The following is an 18,524-nucleotide window of genomic DNA, read 5'->3' on the forward strand; positions in this document are numbered from 1 at the left end:
ATCGTTCTGCCCGGACACTGAGGTCCAGTACTGAGGGCCTTCTGATGGTTCCCTCGTTGCGAGAAGCCAAGTTGCAGGGAACCAGGCAGAGGGCCTTCTCGGTGGTGGCGCCCGCCCTGTGGAACGCCCTCCCACCAGATGTCAAAGAGAAAAACAACTACCAAATTTTTAGAAGACATCTGAAGGCAGCCCTGTTTAGGGAGGCTTTTAATCTTTAATCGATTATTTTATTCTTCTGTTGGAAGCCGCCCAGAGTGGCTGGGGAAACCCAGCCAGATGGGTGGGGTATAAATAATAAATTATTGTTATTATTATTACTAAGAATGACGTGGGTTTTTTTTTAGTGTTTAGGGCTGAAAATGGCATGCTTAAAAATGCATGGGCCGAGAGTGGAAGAATCTGGTGGGAAGCAGATTGTGCCAGCTTCTCCTTCTCTCGGTGGAAGCAGATGCCAAACTGTAGCTTCCACAGCAGGCTGCAGATCTCTCCTGGAATGAGGGAATAGGGTTTGCTGTTTCTCCCCTAGGACTCCCTGATAGCAGGCCGGGGCTTGGTGGTACTGTAAGGTCTCCAGAGCAGCTGAGCTCAGGTGGGCTCAGACTCTGGCATGCCGCTCTGCCGGGAGCGAGGCAGGAAGGTGAAACTTATTAGTCAAAACATTGGAAAGAATTTGGGCCAAAGACTAGAGATGAGCGTGAAGTTTTGGGGCGAGAGGTAAAGAAAGGAGGAAAGAAAAAACCCAGGCTCTTCCACAGGAGATACCTGTCTTCCTGTAATAAACTTGAAAGCTAGTAATTGCCCAGTAACAGCAGGCAAATAGAATCATAGCCTCATTGTAAGAGATTCCTTGATCATTTGATAATCCACATGCAGGTTAGATTCTGAATCGGACTAGGACAGTCATGGATTTTGATGCTCTGTCTTATACATATGTATGTAATAAGAATCTGTAAAAACCAGGCACAGAGTTTGGAGCGTCTTACTCATGAGAAAGCAACCGGGCATCATTACAATAACCCCTTGAGACCATTCAGAAGCTTGCGAGATCTGTTTCGGAGCCCAGTGATAGAGCAGGACTTTAAATTGATGCTCTTGGCTTGGCCCCCATCTGTACTACACATGTAAAGCAGTATTTTACCACTTTAACTCTCATTGCTTCCCTGAAATAATCCTGTGGACTGTAGTTTGCTAAGGGTGCTGCGTGAGACTCCTATTTCCCTTGGGGAGCCTGGAAAGGGTGGTTGGTTGTGAAACCACTAAGAGAACTGCTTGCTTGGACCTCTTTTGTGGACCTTGGAAGCTGATTCACCTGCTCTCTCTCTCCCCCCCCCCTCTTGTTTCTGCCTGGCCACATTGCTTAGCAAAACCTCACTGCTGGAATAAGAGGTGCCAGAGCTTAAATGCTGAATCTGTGCCTTTCAGCCGATGGCTTCCATTTACAGGACTTGGCACAGCCTTAGGACGTTGCTTCAGACTTAAATTGGCTTTCTTAAATCTCCTCTGTATTTTGAATTGTATATAGGGGAGCTCTGGGTGCATAGCTGTCAACTTTTGGATTTGAAAATAAGGGATCAGCAGCAGCCTCACCTGTCCTGGGGACAGTCTACGGTATATCTAACAATCCAGGATAGCAGCGGGAAACGGCGCTGGAATAAGGGAATTTCCAGCACAAAAAAAAGGAGGGTTGACAGCTGTGTCTCAGTGGGGTGCTGTCACTGCAGAGTGACGGGCGGAGGTTACCTTCTGACCTTAACCTTGTAAAGTTTAAATGTCATGACAATGACTTGAGGGAGTATTGATGGTAGGAGCTGACAGCAGTGTTTCAGTCTTGTCAACCCTCTTTAACTCCTTGCAAATTATAAGAGGGGAAGGAGGAAGGGTGGGGAGGGAAACCAGGGAAACAAAAGTTTTTCATGCAATATATTCCAGCCGTACTTGGAAATAATTCTTATATTTGCACCCTTTTATTTGGGGCTGTTCCAGACACCTGACTGTATCTTGCTTAATATTTTTGACAGATATTATTATTATTATTATTATTTATACCCCGCTCATATGGCTGGGTTTCCCCAGCCACTCTGGACAGCTGCCAACAGAATATTAAAAACACGATAAAACATCAAACATTAAAAAAACTTCCCTAAACAGGGCTGCCTTCAGATGTCTTCTAAAAGCCAGGTAGTTGTCTGATCAACAGTCAAGTGGTACTGCTGCCCTTGAAGAATACTACCTCAATCTGCAGGTCGCGGCAAGTGGTATATTTTAACGCCCTCTGTAAGTAGAAAAGTAGCAAGCGAGGATTGATCTTCAGTTTTTGCTGTTTTCTAACTCCACATCTTTGAGCTGGATTAAATAAGTTCAGGTGGCCTTATGAAGACCACCCCTCCCCAAAGCATGTTAATAGCTAACTTTCACCGCAAATGATTCCCAGCAAAGAGCTATTCCTAGATATTTCCAGAAAGTGCTAGACTGTCTACAAAATTTGCACGGTGCTCGTTCTGCACAGGTGAAGTCAGGCAGATTATCTTTGTAAAGCACTACCGGTACGTAGGAATACCTTGTTCCAATTTTCTGAACTCGTGCTGAGATACGCTTTTAACATTCCTAAAGGCAGCTCCTTCCTGCTGAAAGGAACTCGGGTGATCTTTGCATCCTGTTTAAAACTGAACTTCTGCAATTCCCTGCCCCCGCTCCCCGGGAGGTGTTCTAGATAATGATGAGCTAAGCGAAAGGAACATGTTTAATTTCTTTTAGATGTGAAACTTCTTTGAATTGGATGCCTCCCAAAGTTTCATTTTTCAAAAAATTGGGGATATCTCTGTTTTTCAGAGAGAACATGTTATTTTATAGAAAGCAAACAAGCTCTGGATTTCTTGAGTGGCTGCTAAATTACTTTTTTCTTCTTCCTTCCCTGTCTTTTAAAGAACAGGATTATCATCTTCAAAATGCCACTGACTTGGATTTTGAGAGATGATGCAAATAGTCTTATTGACGCTTAGAGTTAAAAGCAAGCGGCCACTTGTCAGAGGTGTCTCTCCCCCCCCCCCCCCAACTTTTGGACAGCTTTATATTTTATCCCTGCAAATGACTCTCTTTTCTCTACAATCTTCTTTTATTGGTGCCCTAAGATTAGGACAGGACGCGTTCTTTGTTGTTTAGTCGTTTAGTCGTGTCCGACTCTTCGTGACCCCATGGACCATAGCACGCCAGGCACTCCTGTCTTGCACTGCCTCCCGTAGTTTGGTCAAACTCATGTTCGTAGCTTCGAGAACACTGTCCAACCATCTTGTCCTCTGTCGTCCCCTTCTCCTAGTGCCCTCAATCTTTCCCAACATCAGGGTCTTTTCCAAGGATTCTTCTCTTCTCATGAGGTGGCCAAAGTATTGGAGCCTCAGCTTCACGATCTGTCCTTCCAGGGAGCACTCAGGGCTGATTTCCTTAAGAATTGATAGGTTTGATCTTCTAGCAGTCCATGGGACTCTCAAGAGTCTCCTCCAGCACCATAATTCAAAAGCATCAATTCTTCGGCGATCAGCCTTCTTTATGGTCCAGCTCTCACTTCCATACATCACTACTGGGAAAACCATAGCTTTAACTATACGGACCTTTGTCGGCAAGGTGATGTCTCTGCTTTTTAAGATGCTGTCTAGGTTTGTCATTGCTTTTCTCCCAAGAAGCAGGCGTCTTTTAATTTCGTGACTGCTGTCACCATCTGCAGTGATCAAGGAGCCCAAGAAAGTAAAATCTCTCACTGCCTCCATTTCTTCCCCTTCTATTTGCCAGGAGGTGATGGGACCAGTGGCCATGATCTTGGTTTTTTTGATGTTGAGCTTCAGACCATATTTTGTGCTCTCCTCTTTCACCCTCATTAAAAGGTTCTTTAATTCCTCCTCACTTTCTGCCATCAAGGTTGTGTCATCTGCATATCTGAGGTTGTTGATATTTCTTCCGGCAATCTTAATTCCTGCTTGGGATTCATCTAGTCCAGCCTTTCGCATGATGAATTCTGCATATAAGTTAAATAAGCAGGGAGACAATATACAACCTTGTCGTACTCCTTTCCCAATTTTGAACCAATCAGTTGTTCCATATCCAGTTCTAACTGTAGCTTCTTGTCCCACATAGAGATTTCTCAGGAGACAGATGAGGTGATCAGGCACTCCCATTTCTTTAAGAACTTGCCATAGTTTGCTGTGGTCGACACAGTCAAAGGCTTTTGCATAGTCAATGAAGCAGAAGTAGACGTTTTTCTGGAACTCTCTAGCTTTCTCCATAATCCAGCGCATGTTTGCTATTTGGTCTCTGGTTCCTCTGCCCTTTCGAAATCCAGCTTGCACTTCTGGGAGTTCTCGGTCCACATACTGCCTAAGCCTGCCTTGTAGAATTTTAAGCATGACCTTGCTAGCGTGTGAAATGAGCGCAATTGTGCGGTAGTTGGAGCATTCTTTGGCACTGCCCTTCTTTGGAATTGGGACGTAGACTGATCTTCTCCAATCCTCTGGCCATTGCTGAGTTTTCCAAACTTGCTGGCATATTGGGTGTAGCACCTTAACAGCATCATCTTTTAAAATTTTAAATAGTTCAGCTGGAATATCATCACTTCCACTGGCTTTGTTATTAGCAGTGCTTTCTAAGGCCCATTTGACTTCACTCTCCAAGATGTCTGGCTCAAGGTCAGCAAACACACTACCTGGGGTGTACGAGACCTCCATATCTTTCTGGTATAATTCCTCTGTGTATTCTTGCCACCTCTTCTTGATGTCTTCTGCTTCTGTTAGGTCCTTACCACTTTTGTCCTTGATTATGGTAATCTTTGTACGAAATGTTCCTTTCATATCTCCAATTTTCTTGAACAGATCTCTGGTTTTCCCCATTCTATTGTTTTCCTCTATTTCTTTGCATTGCTCATTTAAGAAGACCCTCTTATCTCTCCTTGCTGTTTTTTGGAAATCTGCATTCAGTTTCCTGTATCTTTCCCTATCTCCCTTGCATTTTGCTTGCCTCCTCTCCTCCGCTATTTGTAAGGCCTCGTTGGACAGCCATTTTGCCTTCTTGCATTTCCTTTTCCTTGGGATGGTTTTCGTTGCTGCCTCCTGTATAATGTTACGAGCCTCCATCCATAGTTCTTCAGGCACTCTGTCCACCAAATCTAAATCCTTAAACCTGTTCCTCACTTCCACTGTGTATTCATAAGGGATTTGATTCAGATTGTATCTTACTGGCCCAGTGGTTTTTCCTACTTTCTTCAGTTTAAGCTGGAATTTTGCTATAAGAAGCTGATGATCTGAGTTACAGTCAGCTCCAGGTCTTGTTTTTGCTGATTGTATAGAGCTTCTCCATCTTTGGCTGCAGAGAATATAATCAATCTGATTTCGATGCTGCCCATTTGGTGATATCCATGTGTAGAGTCGTCTCTTGTGTTGTTGGAAGAGTGTGTTTGTGATGACCAGCTTGTTCTCTTGACAGAACTCTATTAGCCTTTGCCCTGCTTCATTTTGAACTCCAAGGCCAAACTTGCCAGTTGTTCCTTTTATCTCTTGATTCCCTACTTTAGCATTCCAATCCCCTGTAATGAGAAGAACATCCTTCTTTGGTGTCATTTCTAGAAGGTGTTGTAGGTCTTCATAGAATTGGTCAATTTCACTTTCTTCAGCACCGGTAGTTGGTGCATAAACTTGGATTACTGTGATGTTAAAAGGTCTGCCTTGGATTCGTATCGAGATCATTCTGTCATTTTTGAGATTGCATCCCATTACAGCTTTTGCCACTCTTTTGTTGACTATGAGGGCCACTCCATTTCTTCTACAGGATTCTTGCCCACAGTAGTAGATATGATAGTCACCCGAACTGAATTCACCCATTCCCTTCCATTTTAGTTCACTGATGCCCAGGATGTCGATATTTATTCTTGTCATCTCATTTTTGACCACATCCAGCTTACCTCTATTCATGGTTCTTACATTCCAGGTTCCTATGCAATATTTTTCTTTACAGCATCGGACTTTCCTTTCGCTTCCAGGCATATCCACAACTGAGCGTCCTTTCGGCTTTGGCCCAGCCGCTTCATCAGCTCTGAATCTACTTGTACTTGTCCTCCGCTCTTCCTCAGTAGCATGTTGGACGCCTTCCGACCTGAGGGGCTCATCTTCCAGCGTCATAACTTTTATATGCCTGTTGTCTTTGTCCATGGAGTTTTCTTGGCAGGGATACTGGAGTGGCTTGCCAGTTCCTTCTCCAGGTGGATCACGTTTAGTCAAAACTCTCCACTATGACCTGTCCATCTTGGGTGGCCCTGCATGGCATAGCTCATAGCTTCTCTGAGTTATTCAAGCCCCTTCGCCACGACAAGGCATTGATCCATGAAGGGGAGGACGCGTTCTACTGACAACTAATCTCATGTTACCTGATATCCACCAATATGTTGTTGGTCTTTTGAGTCTGGTGGTTTATTATCTGATGAGCCATGAGAACGAGAGAGAGAGAGAGAGAGAGAGAGAGAGAGAGAGAGAGAGAGAGAGAGAGATTCCCTGAGTGGCCTGGTTCAAACATAACACTAAACCATAGTTCATTGAACTAGTTTATCAAACCATTGTTTAGTATTATGTGTCCCATCTGCCTGGCAGCTTAACTATGGTTTCTTCACTTTCAACAGATTGAAACGATGGTTTGCTGGTTTACAGGCCAGCTTTAGTTTGACGTTGCAAATGAACTGAGCCCCTTTAACCTGTGGTTTGTTCCCCCTGATGACTGCCGGATGATAAAGTCGTAAGGCAAGAACTGCTGGAAAAAAATAAGCTAAGCTTTGGAGAAGCAAGCCAGAGCTTGTTTGATCATCTGTGGGACAACCACTCAAGGTTTCTTTAACCAAACCATGGTTTGGAGTTTTGTGTGAACTAGGTCTGTGCAGAGGGTTAAACGAATTGAGCCCAACATCTCAAATGAAGAGGAAGTCCAGTTACGTGTGAAGGAGGGGAAGAGTTCATACGAAACCAAAAATACCTGTGGTGGTTTCTCACTCACTACTGTTGGGTCCCATACTACATAGTATGATCTTCAAGCCTCGAGGAACAGGCTCCCCAGCTGTGGACTGACACACTTAAATCACAATGGCCTTTTAAATGTTTCCCAGCTGTTTGAAAACCACTACAGAATTGCTCAAAGGTGCCTGGGAGATGGTTTAAATGGTTTGTCCTCCAAGTAGAGCCCAGTGGACTCTCTGCCCCACCTCTGCAGTACAGTTGCCTTGTGAAATACTCCTGCAGTCTGGCTCGGGAACTGATCAAAGATAAGATGAATATTTGCTATGTTTTTAAGAGGTTATAGCTAGGTAAGGTTTACCCTTCCAGCCAGCACCAAGAGTAACTCTAACTTAAGCTGGTTAATTTTATTCCTGCATGGCTCATTTTTCTCAGCAGTTGACAGGCTGCCTTAGAACGCATTCCTTATGCGTCACCTGCTTCTCTTTGGGCACCACCTGGATAATTTCATTTTGATGGTTTTTGGGAAAAGCCAACTTATTCATATGCCTGAAACTGAAATGCAGGAGAAGAAGGGGGGGGGATGGGACCCTCCTTGCTGTCAGTGCGCTGAGTGCGAGGCTAGCTGCATAATGAAATTGAATGCAAACAACAAAATTGGTTTTAGAAGATTATCTGTTAAAAAGAAGAATCCTTTCATTCCCTTGTCAGCACAGTGATTGCATATCTTAAGGCAAAACCTCCTATTTTTGTGCATGTTGTAGCTCAGGCTTTGCTGTTTCTCACTGCAAAGAGCCTTGCGGCACCTTAAAAAAGACTTTCGTTTCAGCATAAGGCTTTGTGGGCTGGAATCTGCTTCAACAGGCGCGGGAAGTGCAACCCTCAGTGTACCTGAAGAGGGATGGGTTGGGTTATAACCAGTGAGGTTGGATGGAAATAAAATGCAAAAACTGCAGACTGGTTCGATACAGTTAGAACTAGAATGCATGCGAAATAAACCCCCCTCCTCTCATCTACCGCTGCTTTGCACCCTCAAAATAGGCTACAGAAGCCCCCCACAAGCAGATGGGCTCATGGGGAGAGGCGAGGAAGGCGAAGTTCCGTTGCTCAGGCCCTGCTTTGGGGCTTTACAATAGGTATCTGTTTGACCAATGAGTTTGCAGGATGCTGGATGAGATGTTCCACTAGCCCGGTGCAGCAGGTTTTCCTAATGTTCTTAGGAGATCTTGTTGCATGAGCAGGAAACGCTACTTGCACAGTGTTGAATACAGTTTTGCACCGGCCACTGGTGGCCCATGTGAAGATGCCCCCGGGCACCAGGATAGCTGTCCCCTGACGTCTCCCCCATCTGGAGGTGCATCCTTGGATCTTGGCTGTTTTCTCGCACTTGCAATACATCCTGTAGACTTCTATCTGTTATATTTTATCTGCTCAAATCGGAATGAATTTCGGCAACCAAAAAAGCCGTATTGAAAACTCCCAAGCTGCCTGGCCCCCAGAATGGCCACTGGACATTCTGTGACTGTAACCCTGGTTTAAGGAGCTATTTGGTGCCTAGCTTATTTATATACCTGAGTTTCTAACACTGGATGAAACCCATTTCCTCTTCTCTGCTTGAGGAGGCTTCTGCATGCAACCTCCCCCCCCCAACCCCTCTTTTTTGAGATAGCTTGGATTAATGGTTCTGAAAACGTGTAGCAAGAAACAAAAAAGCTATTCTTTGATCATTCATTCTTGCCTACCTTGCCTTCTCTCTCTCCCCCTTTCTCTTTCTCAGGTCCTCCCCCTCCAGAACAGGATGAGAGAAGTCGACCGCTTCCCATTGGCCCTCAACATTGGCATGGCGATTGTGATGACCTTGTACGTCTCGTTGGCCACCCTGGGGTATATGTGCTTTGGGGACGAAATCAAAGGCAGCATCACTCTGAACCTGCCGCATGCATGGTAAGCAGAAACATAACTTCGCAGAACTCCAGTGTCCTTCGGGGATCTTAATTCACCTCCCGCTCCCGAATGCTAATCTGAATGCTACCCATCACTGTGTAAAAAGTGCATTGGGAAGACGATGAGTAAGAAGGTGAGCAGTGGCAGGGAAATAAAGGACAAAGTCAGGTTTTCAACTACGGGACTTGATCAGTGTAGACAACCGTGTTATGGCATAACTAGGACCTGTAATTACCGGAGGGAAGAGAGTATTTTTTTTTTAAAAAAAGCAATTTATTATATTTTCCAAATAAACACACAAAAAACAATAAACAAAACAAACATTCAAAAAACAAATGCCCCCACACAATTATCTTTTCAACAATTCTTCCCAATTCTCTCCTTCTGAGCAGCGTGAGTTTTGTCCAAACGTGTGGCTTTCTCTCCTCCTCCAACAGGTTGTACCATATGGTCAAGATCCTCTACTCTTTTGGGATTTTCATTACCTATTCGATTCAGTTCTATGTCCCGGCTGAGATCCTCGTTCCGGCCGTTGCTTCCCGAGTGCAGCAGAAGCTGAAGCTGTTCTGCGAGCTGGCGGTCAGGGCGCTCTTGGTCTGCTCAACTTGTAAGTACGAGGCTGTGTGCAAGGCAGACCTCCCCAACTTTTGTGCCTTCCAGGTGTGTTGGACTTCACTTCCCATCAGCCCTGGTTGATGGCTGGTTGGAATTGCAGCCCAGAACATCTGGAAGGTCCTAGGTTCCAGAAGGCCGATGTGAAGCTAACTTTTTTGGGTTTCCCTTGACAAGCAAAATCTTGGGCGATGAGGAAAGGGTTCACTGGGGCCTAGTGAATTTAGTATTTAAGTTGCATTTACTGATATTTGACTCAACTTTAAGCTCCCCTCTATAATGTAGCCAAATGCCCACACCTGTCCTGTGAACACAGACACATCAAGGAACATGTTTGGATTCATGTGATTTGCTGTTAACTTTTGGTCGTGGAGATGTTTCCATTGCATGCAGTGTTTGCAGCGTGCCCTTATAATGTAGCCCGGCTCTGAGCTTAAAGCCAATTCAACCTTGCAGCTTTTCGGATGTGTGTACTTTATTCATGTGATCTGGATTCGACTGTCGCAGCGCCTGCTGTGGCTGTAGAGAACAATGCGGGATTTGTTGCAGCTGGTTTCTATTTTCATTTTTTATATACATATAATGAAACACCAGTACAGTGGTGTCTCGCTTAACGAATGCCCTGCTTAACGAAATTACCGCTTAACGAAAGGATTTTTCAAGTGGAGGTTGCCTCGCTAGACGAATTCGTTTTATGAAAAATTCGGCTAGCAAATCGCGGTTTCCCATAGGAATGCATTGAAATTCAATTAATGCGTTCCTATGGACAAAAAAAAAAATCAATTTTTTTTCAATGCATTCCTATGGGATTCGCTAGACGAATTTTTCGTTATAAGAAACGACCCGTGGAACGAATTAAATTCGTCTAGCGAGGCACCACTGTACCCTGTAGTTTGCCACAATTATATATAGATAGCTGCACAATAAAAACCACATTAATTTTTTTAAAAAACAGATCACCAGTTCACATGGGGCTCTTCAAGGAGAGTCTTATGTAGAGTACATTTCACTGGTCCAGCTTGGAAGATTCCAGTGTGTGGATTTGCTGCGGCTTAGCTTTCCCCTTCCACGAAGGCCCATCAGGATTGATAAAACTAAGATGCTCAGCCATAGCTGCCAAGTTATCCCTTTTTTACAGGGATTTTCCCTTATGCTGAATAGGCTTCCTCGCGAGAAAAGCGAAAACTTGGCAGCTATGTGCTCAGCTCAAACACGAGAGAGAGAGAGAGAGAGAGAGAGAGAGAGAGAGAGAGAGAGAGAGAGAGATGTGATAATTTGTAGGAATTCTACAACGGCTCTTCTCCTGTTCCCCTTGTTGCTCATCTGATGGTGCCATGTTAAATAAGCTAAAGACTTGATCGTGACTTCTGTTATTGCAGCAGGACAATTGGCACAGTCGCGAAGCCCTTTGGAGAAGAGGTGCCGGTCGAGTATCTTTCCACTTTGCATTCAAACTGTTCTGGTTTCTGCGCAGCTTAACTCGATTATGCTGTGTGCATTTGTGTCAAGATGATCTTCTAGGGAGACGTGATTGGATTTGGCATGGGAGGAGGGAAGCTTTTACCTGCTGCGTAGGCCGTCAGATACACCCGGATGCGTCAGCGGCCTCTCCAAACCAACAGTGATGCAACCAAAGTTCAGGCGTGACGTACGAGCCTCGCCTCGCGCTGCCCCCCCCCAAAAGGGAGCAAAGGAAGATCAAGGGCAGTTAATGCATAATCCATATATTCTGCCCAAGGCCTTCACACTGGTGTAAATGGGAAGGGAGGTGAATTTTATTTATTACTTATTTATCAGCTGCCCGTTGTTGGCAGTTCTCCGGGTCGTGGGTGAGGGTGAACAGCAACGTTATAAACCGTAAGTGCATAACATGCAGCTGAAACACAGCTATAAGATCAAACAAACTGGGTTCGTTAGAGCAAGAGAAAATTAAAAAAAAACACCAGGGGACAGCACAGAAGCTAAACCTATTGCAAAGCTAAAATACTGTTGGACTATAGCACTGTGTCTGGTGCCAAAAATACATTTAAAGTCAGAGCCAGGTGGTCTTCTCTGGCGAAGACATTCCATAACTGGGGCCACCACCGAAAAGGCCCAAACTCTTAGCCAGCCACCATTCCTCATTTGGTACTTGGAATAGGGACTCAGCCAGTGATCTTACAGCATAGGAAAGGGCAGAGGTGACACTGAGCAGTCTAAACCGAATTGTGAACTGTGGAACTTATGGCCAAAGTAACTGAGCAGTATCCAGCTAACTCATTCCATCAGCAAAAGGATTACCGCTTGCAGCAGTAGAACTCTCCTTCCTCACTCCCTGTTTGTGCCCCACCCTCCTCAGATCTGTTCCAGAGCATTGGGGTATCCCTTAGAATCGATTATGTGTGTGTGTGTGGTGGGGGAGAGATTTGTTGTGCTAGCAGTAATCCTTGTGCCGATGGAATGAGTGAGTTGGATGCTGCCAAAGGCATGTGTAGCACATTTCATTAGAATGTGCACTGAGCGATTTATTACTATTATTATTCAACAAAGGAAGAAGGGAGGGGGCTGGAAGGCAAACCAGGACAAATTACGTGCCTAATCTTCAATGCGTTTGCTGGGATAAACTCCCTGTTAAAATATCTACATGGCTGTCAGTGAACACGTGTGCTGCATGCATTTTGCATGAGTAGAAAACCAGAAGGTGCCAATAATTTATTTCTCTCCTATCCTCTCCCCTTCCATCTGCTTTTGTTGCGCTCTCTCTCTCTCTCTCTCTCTCTCTCTCTCTCTCTCTCTCTCTCTCTCTCTCTTTGTGCCTGCCCCCCAAATATCTTAACAGTTTGCTCCAGGTGCATTTCACAGTGATTTGATTTGAACTCTGCATTTGAACACTGAAGCCTTTACTTGTGTAGCAGGTTTGACTGACTTCCAGGCAAGTGCTTCAGAGATTTCTTGCCATGAAGATCCTAAACTGCAGAGCGAGGTGGGCAGTCCCTTCTGAAAGTTGGTTTTTCATGATAGTGGCACAGCTTCTGGTAACCATCATTTTAGTGGCACAAGGAGAGGAATTAAGGATAGTCTGTAAAACCTAAATTACACTTTTTGTTTAAACTGTATTTGGGGAAATGCCCAGTCCTCTAGTTCTTTGATTAGTTTCTCACTTTGGAAAAACGGGTGGTGGGTTGTTTTTTGGGTTTTTTTGAGAATTCATACTGCATGAAATCTGTATAGAGTTTATATGGCGCTATGTCTCTGGTTAAGCATTCATCCTGAAACATTTGCAAGAAGGTTATATCACGTTGCCAGCTAGAGGTTGCTATCCCATATGTTTTCCAGTGCAATTTCCAGTCACTTTTCTTACTGCACATTATTGTAGTTAGAAAAGTGGAAGGATACCGTATTTTTCCATGTATAAGATTCCCCCTTATTTTTGGAAATATTTAAGAAAATGGGGGGAGTTGTTGAGCTTTTTTAAAGGGGGGGTTTGCCAAAAATCACTCACCCTCACACATTGCAAAAACCGCCTCTCTGTCCCCTCACCGGCAGAAGCTGCTAATTGCCTGCCAAATTGCCACAGTGTCAGCCAATCAACAACAGCCATTGACGCAGCAACCAATAACATGCCCAATAGCCGCTGACAGCCAAGGCAGCAACCAATCAAATGTCCACCCTATGCACTATCCATGTATAAGACGACCCCCACTTTTTAGCATAATTATTAAAGAAAGAAGCCTAGTCTTATACACGGAAAAGTATGGTATTTAGAAAGTGAAGTATAACAGCCAGACTTTGTGCAAGTAAGCAGATGCCTAGAAACACCTTTTTTATTTGCTCCTCCAGCCATTATTTCTCAGTATTATGTTCCTCTTTCCCATCACCTTAATGCTTACAGACCTTGCTCGCCCACTCCACCATTTAATATTGCTTGCTGATGCAATCGGCATACGTTTTCTTTATGATCAGTTCACACGGAAAGGCTACAGCTCGGTGGTAGAGCATCTATCTGATGTGCACGCAAAAAGTCCAGGCTTCACGTATGCCCTGTTTTCCAATGTTCTTTTCACAAAGCAGTGCCTGTTGTGTTATGAAACCGTGACTTTTTGACTGATACGTCGCACTAAATTTCATTCACACCAATGGGCATAGTGTGGCAGAACAACAAACGTCATTGGACAACATTGCTGTCCCCCCTTCCACCTCACATGTCATATTCCTCCATGAGTCACTCATGAAAACAGCAGGAAAGAACTGTATGCTGGGATACCACCCCAAATTCTGTCTCCTTACTCTTCACGTTTTCTGGGTTAAGGGGGCTGCAGATGTGTGTCCTCCCCCCGAAGGAATTAACACAGAAATCCACACTATACTTCCCCAATATTCTGCGGGATTTCTGGAAGTGACTCTCATATTGTGTGAAAGTGCAAATATTATGCAGAAATTAACAGAAACGGAATAAACTTCTATGTGAACGCAGCCTTAATCTCATCAGTGTTTGGATAGGAACTGTGTCTGCTACCTTGAGTTGACAGGCAGGAGGCAAATGTGATAAGTAAACCGAGAGATTTATTGTTTCAGAAAGGGAGAGGTGGAAAAATGTTTGAGACTCCCCCCCCATAAAAATCTCCACCACCACCATGAATCATTCACATAAAGTATGCAAAACCTAACTTCAATTGTACTCCCACCATCTCTTTATTTAATGCTTCTTGAGAGTACTGAGTTCGGTAATTCTCTCTGCGGTTCTTATGAATGTTGCAAATATGCTTCGAGCTCAGGTGGGGTGGGGGAACTATCTGAAAATTATTCTGATAGAATTCGTGCATGTTCAGGAAGCAGGTGTAAAATTATTTTTGTAATTGTTCTGTTTTTTTTTATACTAATACTAGCTGGCCTGGCCACGCGTTGCTGTGGCTCATCCGTGTGATTCCCCCCACCCTATGCTGATCCATGACGTATCCCGCCCCTCCCCCCCACCCCGGCTTATCCCTGTGATTCCCCCCACCCTGTCCCGACCCATGACGTATCACACCCCCTCTTCCCCCCCACCCCCGGCTCATCCCTGTGACTGGTCCCACCGTATCCTGACCTATCCCGTCCCCTCCTCCCCCAACCCCCACCCAGGCGAGTCAGTACCTCCATTTGGTCTAGTCTGTAAAGGCTTCTGCCTAGTATGTAAACGGGAGCCGAGGTGCTGTTGAGAGGGAAGGTTTTATAGGTGTAGTACCAGTGTAGCCGCCACTAGAGGGTGATGGTTTGCTACCTGGTTCTTTTCCCAGCATGCATTTTCATCTGAGTGGTGTGTTTTGAAACACGGGGTTTGGTTTTTTTTACCTGGCACAGATGTGACACCTGTCTTTGAAAACAGTACGGGGTCACTCTCATATTCGCACGCGGCATTGTGTCAAAATTTGAACACAATTGGTCAAGCGGTTTTGGTGAAAAGTGGATACTAACGGGCATGGCTAGTTTACATATATATATATATAGAGAGAGAGAGAGAGAGAGAGAGAGAGAGATTATTTTGATTTCATCAGTTGAATTGTGGATTGTTCTATACTCTGGTTTTAATTTGAAATGTAGTGGACTCTCGTTTGTTGTGTACAGTGGTACCTCGGTTTATGAACACAATTGGTTCCGGAAGTCTGTTCATAAACCGAAGTGTTCATAAACCGAAGCAAACTTTCCCATTGAAAATAATGGAAAGAGGATTAATCCGTTCCACACGATGAAAAACACCCCCTAAAGCAGCAATTTAACAAAAATTTACTGTCTACCAAGAGGTTTCCTAGGCCTATGGAGGCCTCCACGGAGGCATCGGAGCGTCCGTGATTGGGACGCAGCCATGGAAGCGCTCTGATGCCTTCACGGAGGCAAACTGTGCAGAAAGAAGCCTTTCCCCGATGCAAGTGCCCTGCGCTGCGGCCGCGTCTCAGTCAAGGCGGCTGAGTAAAGCGCGGGAAACCGGGGGGGGGGTTTCCCCTTTGGAAGCTCTTACCGCGCGTTTAGGAAAGGGCTCCCAGCAGCAGCAGCAGTGAGAGGCTTGGCGAGTCATTTCGCTGCACGGGGGTGGCGGCGCTCGCAGCTCTCCTTCCCTCTCTTCGCGGTGCCGGCCAGGCGACCTTCCTGAAGCCTCCTCAGAGCAGCCGCCGCCACCACCAGACGCCAGGACTGGCTGGGGTGGCTCGCGGTGCGTCTGGCTTTGGTTGGAGCGGCGGCGGCGATGGCGGCTTCTCTCAACCGCAAGCCTCTCCACTCCGCAGGGGCGCAATGGTGAAGCCCGGCCTCGCTTCTCTTGACCCCTCCGCGAGGCCGGGCCTTCGCCGTCGCGCTCCTGCGACGTCTCTCCAACTTCGCCGTCGCTCTCCTGCAGCAGGGCTCAAGAGAAGCGGACCTTCGCGCTCCTGCAACGCCTCTCCACAGGAGTGCTACGGCGAAGGTGGAGAGACGTCGCAGGAGCGCGACGCGAAAGCCCGCTTCTCTTGAGCCGGCCTCGTGGAGAGCTCAAGAGAAGCGGACCTTCGCGCTCCTGCGATGTCTCTCCACCTTCGCCGTAGCACTCCTGTGGAGAGGCGTTGCAGGAGCGCGAAGGTCCGCTTCTCTTGAGCCCTGCTGCAGGAGAGCGACGGCGAAGTTGGAGAGACGTCGCAGGAGCGCGACGGCGAAGGCCCGGCCTCGCGGAGGGGTCAAGAGAAGCGAGGCCGGGCCTTCACCATTGCGCCCCTGCGGAGTGGAGAGGCTTGCGGTTGAGAGAAGCCGCCATCGCCGCCGCCGCTCCAACCAAAGCCAGACGCACCGCGAGCCACCCCGGCCAGTCCTGGCGTCTGGTGGCGGCGGCGGCTGCTCTGAGGAGGCTTCAGGAAGGTTGCCCAGCCAGCACCGCAGAGAGAGGGAAGGAGAGCTGCGAGCACCACCACCGCCGTGCAGTGAAACGACTCGCCAAGCCTCTCACTGCTGCTGCTGCTGGGAGCCCTTTTCTAAACGCGCGGTAAGAGCTTCCAAAGGGAAACCCCCCCGGTTTCCCGCGCTTTACTCAGCCGCCTTGACTGAGACGCGGCCGCAGTGCAGGGCACTTGCATCGGGAAAAGGCTTCTTTCTGCGCAGTTTGCCTCCGTGAAGGCATCAGAGCGCTTCCTTGGCTGCGTCCCAGTCGCGGACGCTCCGATGCCTCCGTGGAGGCCTTCATGGGCCTCGGAAACCTCGGGTTACTTACTTCCGGGTTTCGATGGTTCGTAAACCGAAAGTTCGTAACCCGAGGTGTTCGTAAACCGAGGTACCACTGTACTCTACTTCATTAGAGGTTTTTAAGCAGAGGTCGGGTGGCCATCTGTCAGGGATGCTTTAGTTGGGATTCTTGCATTGCAGGGGGTTGGCGTAGATGACCCTTGGGGTCCCCTTCCAACTTTACAACTTTGCGATTTATTTATTTGGAGGTAGTTGTGATGCACGCTTCACCCAAGGTTATCAGGGTGGCACAAAACAGAGCTTAAGATAACAATTAACAATTAAGAAAAAAAATTAAACAACATTCCTTTAGTAACTGGTTGTCTCAGGGGACAATGGAAGGACGCACCTTTGGGGTAAATTCAGACCGTTGGAGAGTTGAAACTGAAATCTATTGATGATGAAGAAGAAGGAAAAAAACAAACCCTGTGCAGCTTGAAAATTAGGTAACAATTTGATTAAAGGAAAATTTGCAAAAGAAAAAGTCAGTTCAGTTATGAACTGCTTTCTGTTTCTTACCTATTTGGTAATGGAGGATATTTGAATCCTGAGCCATTTTAAGGTTTTCAAACTTTGATCACATTTTAAGGTTTTCATCTTTGATCACATCCTGACTTGTTTTTCTGGTTAGTTGGCCAGTAAGTATTAAGCCAGGGTTCTCTGGTTCAACAAGCATAGCTGGAAATTTGCTTGTTAATGCAAGGCAGGATCTTAGTACTAAAGTCAGGGAAGGAGAGGAGAGAGAGAGAGAGAGAGAGAGAAGAGAGAGAGAGAGAGAGAGAGAGAGAGAGAGAGAGAGAGAGAGAGAGAGAGAGAGAGAGAGAGAGAGAGAGAGAGAGAAGAGAGAGAGAGAGAGAAGAGAGAGGAGAGAGAGAGAGAGAGAGAGAGAGAGAGAGAGAGAGAGAGAGAGAGAGAGAGAGAGAGAAGAGGAGAGAGAGAGAGAGAGAGAGAGAGAGAGAGAGAGAGAGAGAGAGAGAGAGAGAGAGAGAGAGAGAGAGAGAGAGAGAGAGAGAGGAGGAGGAGGAGGAGGAGGAGGAGGAGGAGGGAGGAGGAGGAGGAGGAGGAGGAGGAGGAGGAGAGGAGAAGGAGAAGAAGAAGAAGAAGAAGAAGAAGAAGAAGAAGAAGAAGAAGAAGAAGAAGAAGAAGAAGAAGAAGAAGAAGAAGAGAAGAAGAAGAAGAAGAAGAAGAGGAAGAAGAAGAAGAAGAAGAAGAAGAAGAGTAGTAGTAGTAGTAGTAGTAGTTTGGATTTGATATCCCGCTTTATCACTACCGAAGGAGTCTCAAAGCGGCTAACAATCTCCTTTCCTTCCTCCCCCACAACAGACACCCTGTGAGGTGGGTGGGGCTGAGAGACTTCAGAGAAGTGTGACTAGCCCAAGGTCACTCAGCAGCTGCATGTGAGGAGCGGAGACACGAACCCGGTTCCCCAGATTACAAATCTACCGCTCTTAACCACTACACCACACTGGCTGAGAGAGAGAGAGAGAGTGTTGTGTGTTTTGTTCCTGATGCTTGTTCTTGGCTTCACAATCCATAGTTTATGAAGCCAGGAATGATTATGCAAACCACATCAAGGAAACTAATTGCTTTTGTCCAACCAGTTGATCATTAAAGTATATATTTATTGTAACAATCTTAAATTCTATGGAAATACCTCCCCATTGCTTGATAGGTTAGTTGACCAAATCTTTTTTGACCGGTCAGATTCCTAACGTTACTGAGCGGGTGGGTTTTGCATCCTTACTGACCACATGGAGTGTTCAAGTTTTTCCACCCATGAATTTAATCAGA

The 18,524-nt window shown here is 46.0% G+C and overlaps 1 protein-coding gene across 3 annotated transcripts in view; it reads left to right on the plus strand.

The window, feature by feature from the left end:
* The window catches only part of SLC36A4 (solute carrier family 36 member 4), a 97,536-nt gene that overhangs the window by 38,138 nt on the left and 40,874 nt on the right, over window positions 1-18,524 (plus strand). For 2 of the 3 annotated variants that reach the window (XM_060273883.1, XM_060273885.1), the window contains 2 exons: window positions 8,755-8,921; window positions 9,359-9,528. In XM_060273883.1, coding sequence (XP_060129866.1) covers window positions 8,755-8,921; window positions 9,359-9,528 — 337 coding nt within the window. The remainder of the gene's footprint in view (window positions 1-8,754; window positions 8,922-9,358; window positions 9,529-18,524) is intronic. The other variant, XM_060273884.1, reaches the window with a different exon arrangement.

Source organism: Zootoca vivipara, chromosome 4 (assembly GCF_963506605.1).
Source record: "Zootoca vivipara chromosome 4, rZooViv1.1, whole genome shotgun sequence".
Lineage (NCBI taxonomy): Eukaryota > Metazoa > Chordata > Lepidosauria > Squamata > Lacertidae > Zootoca > Zootoca vivipara.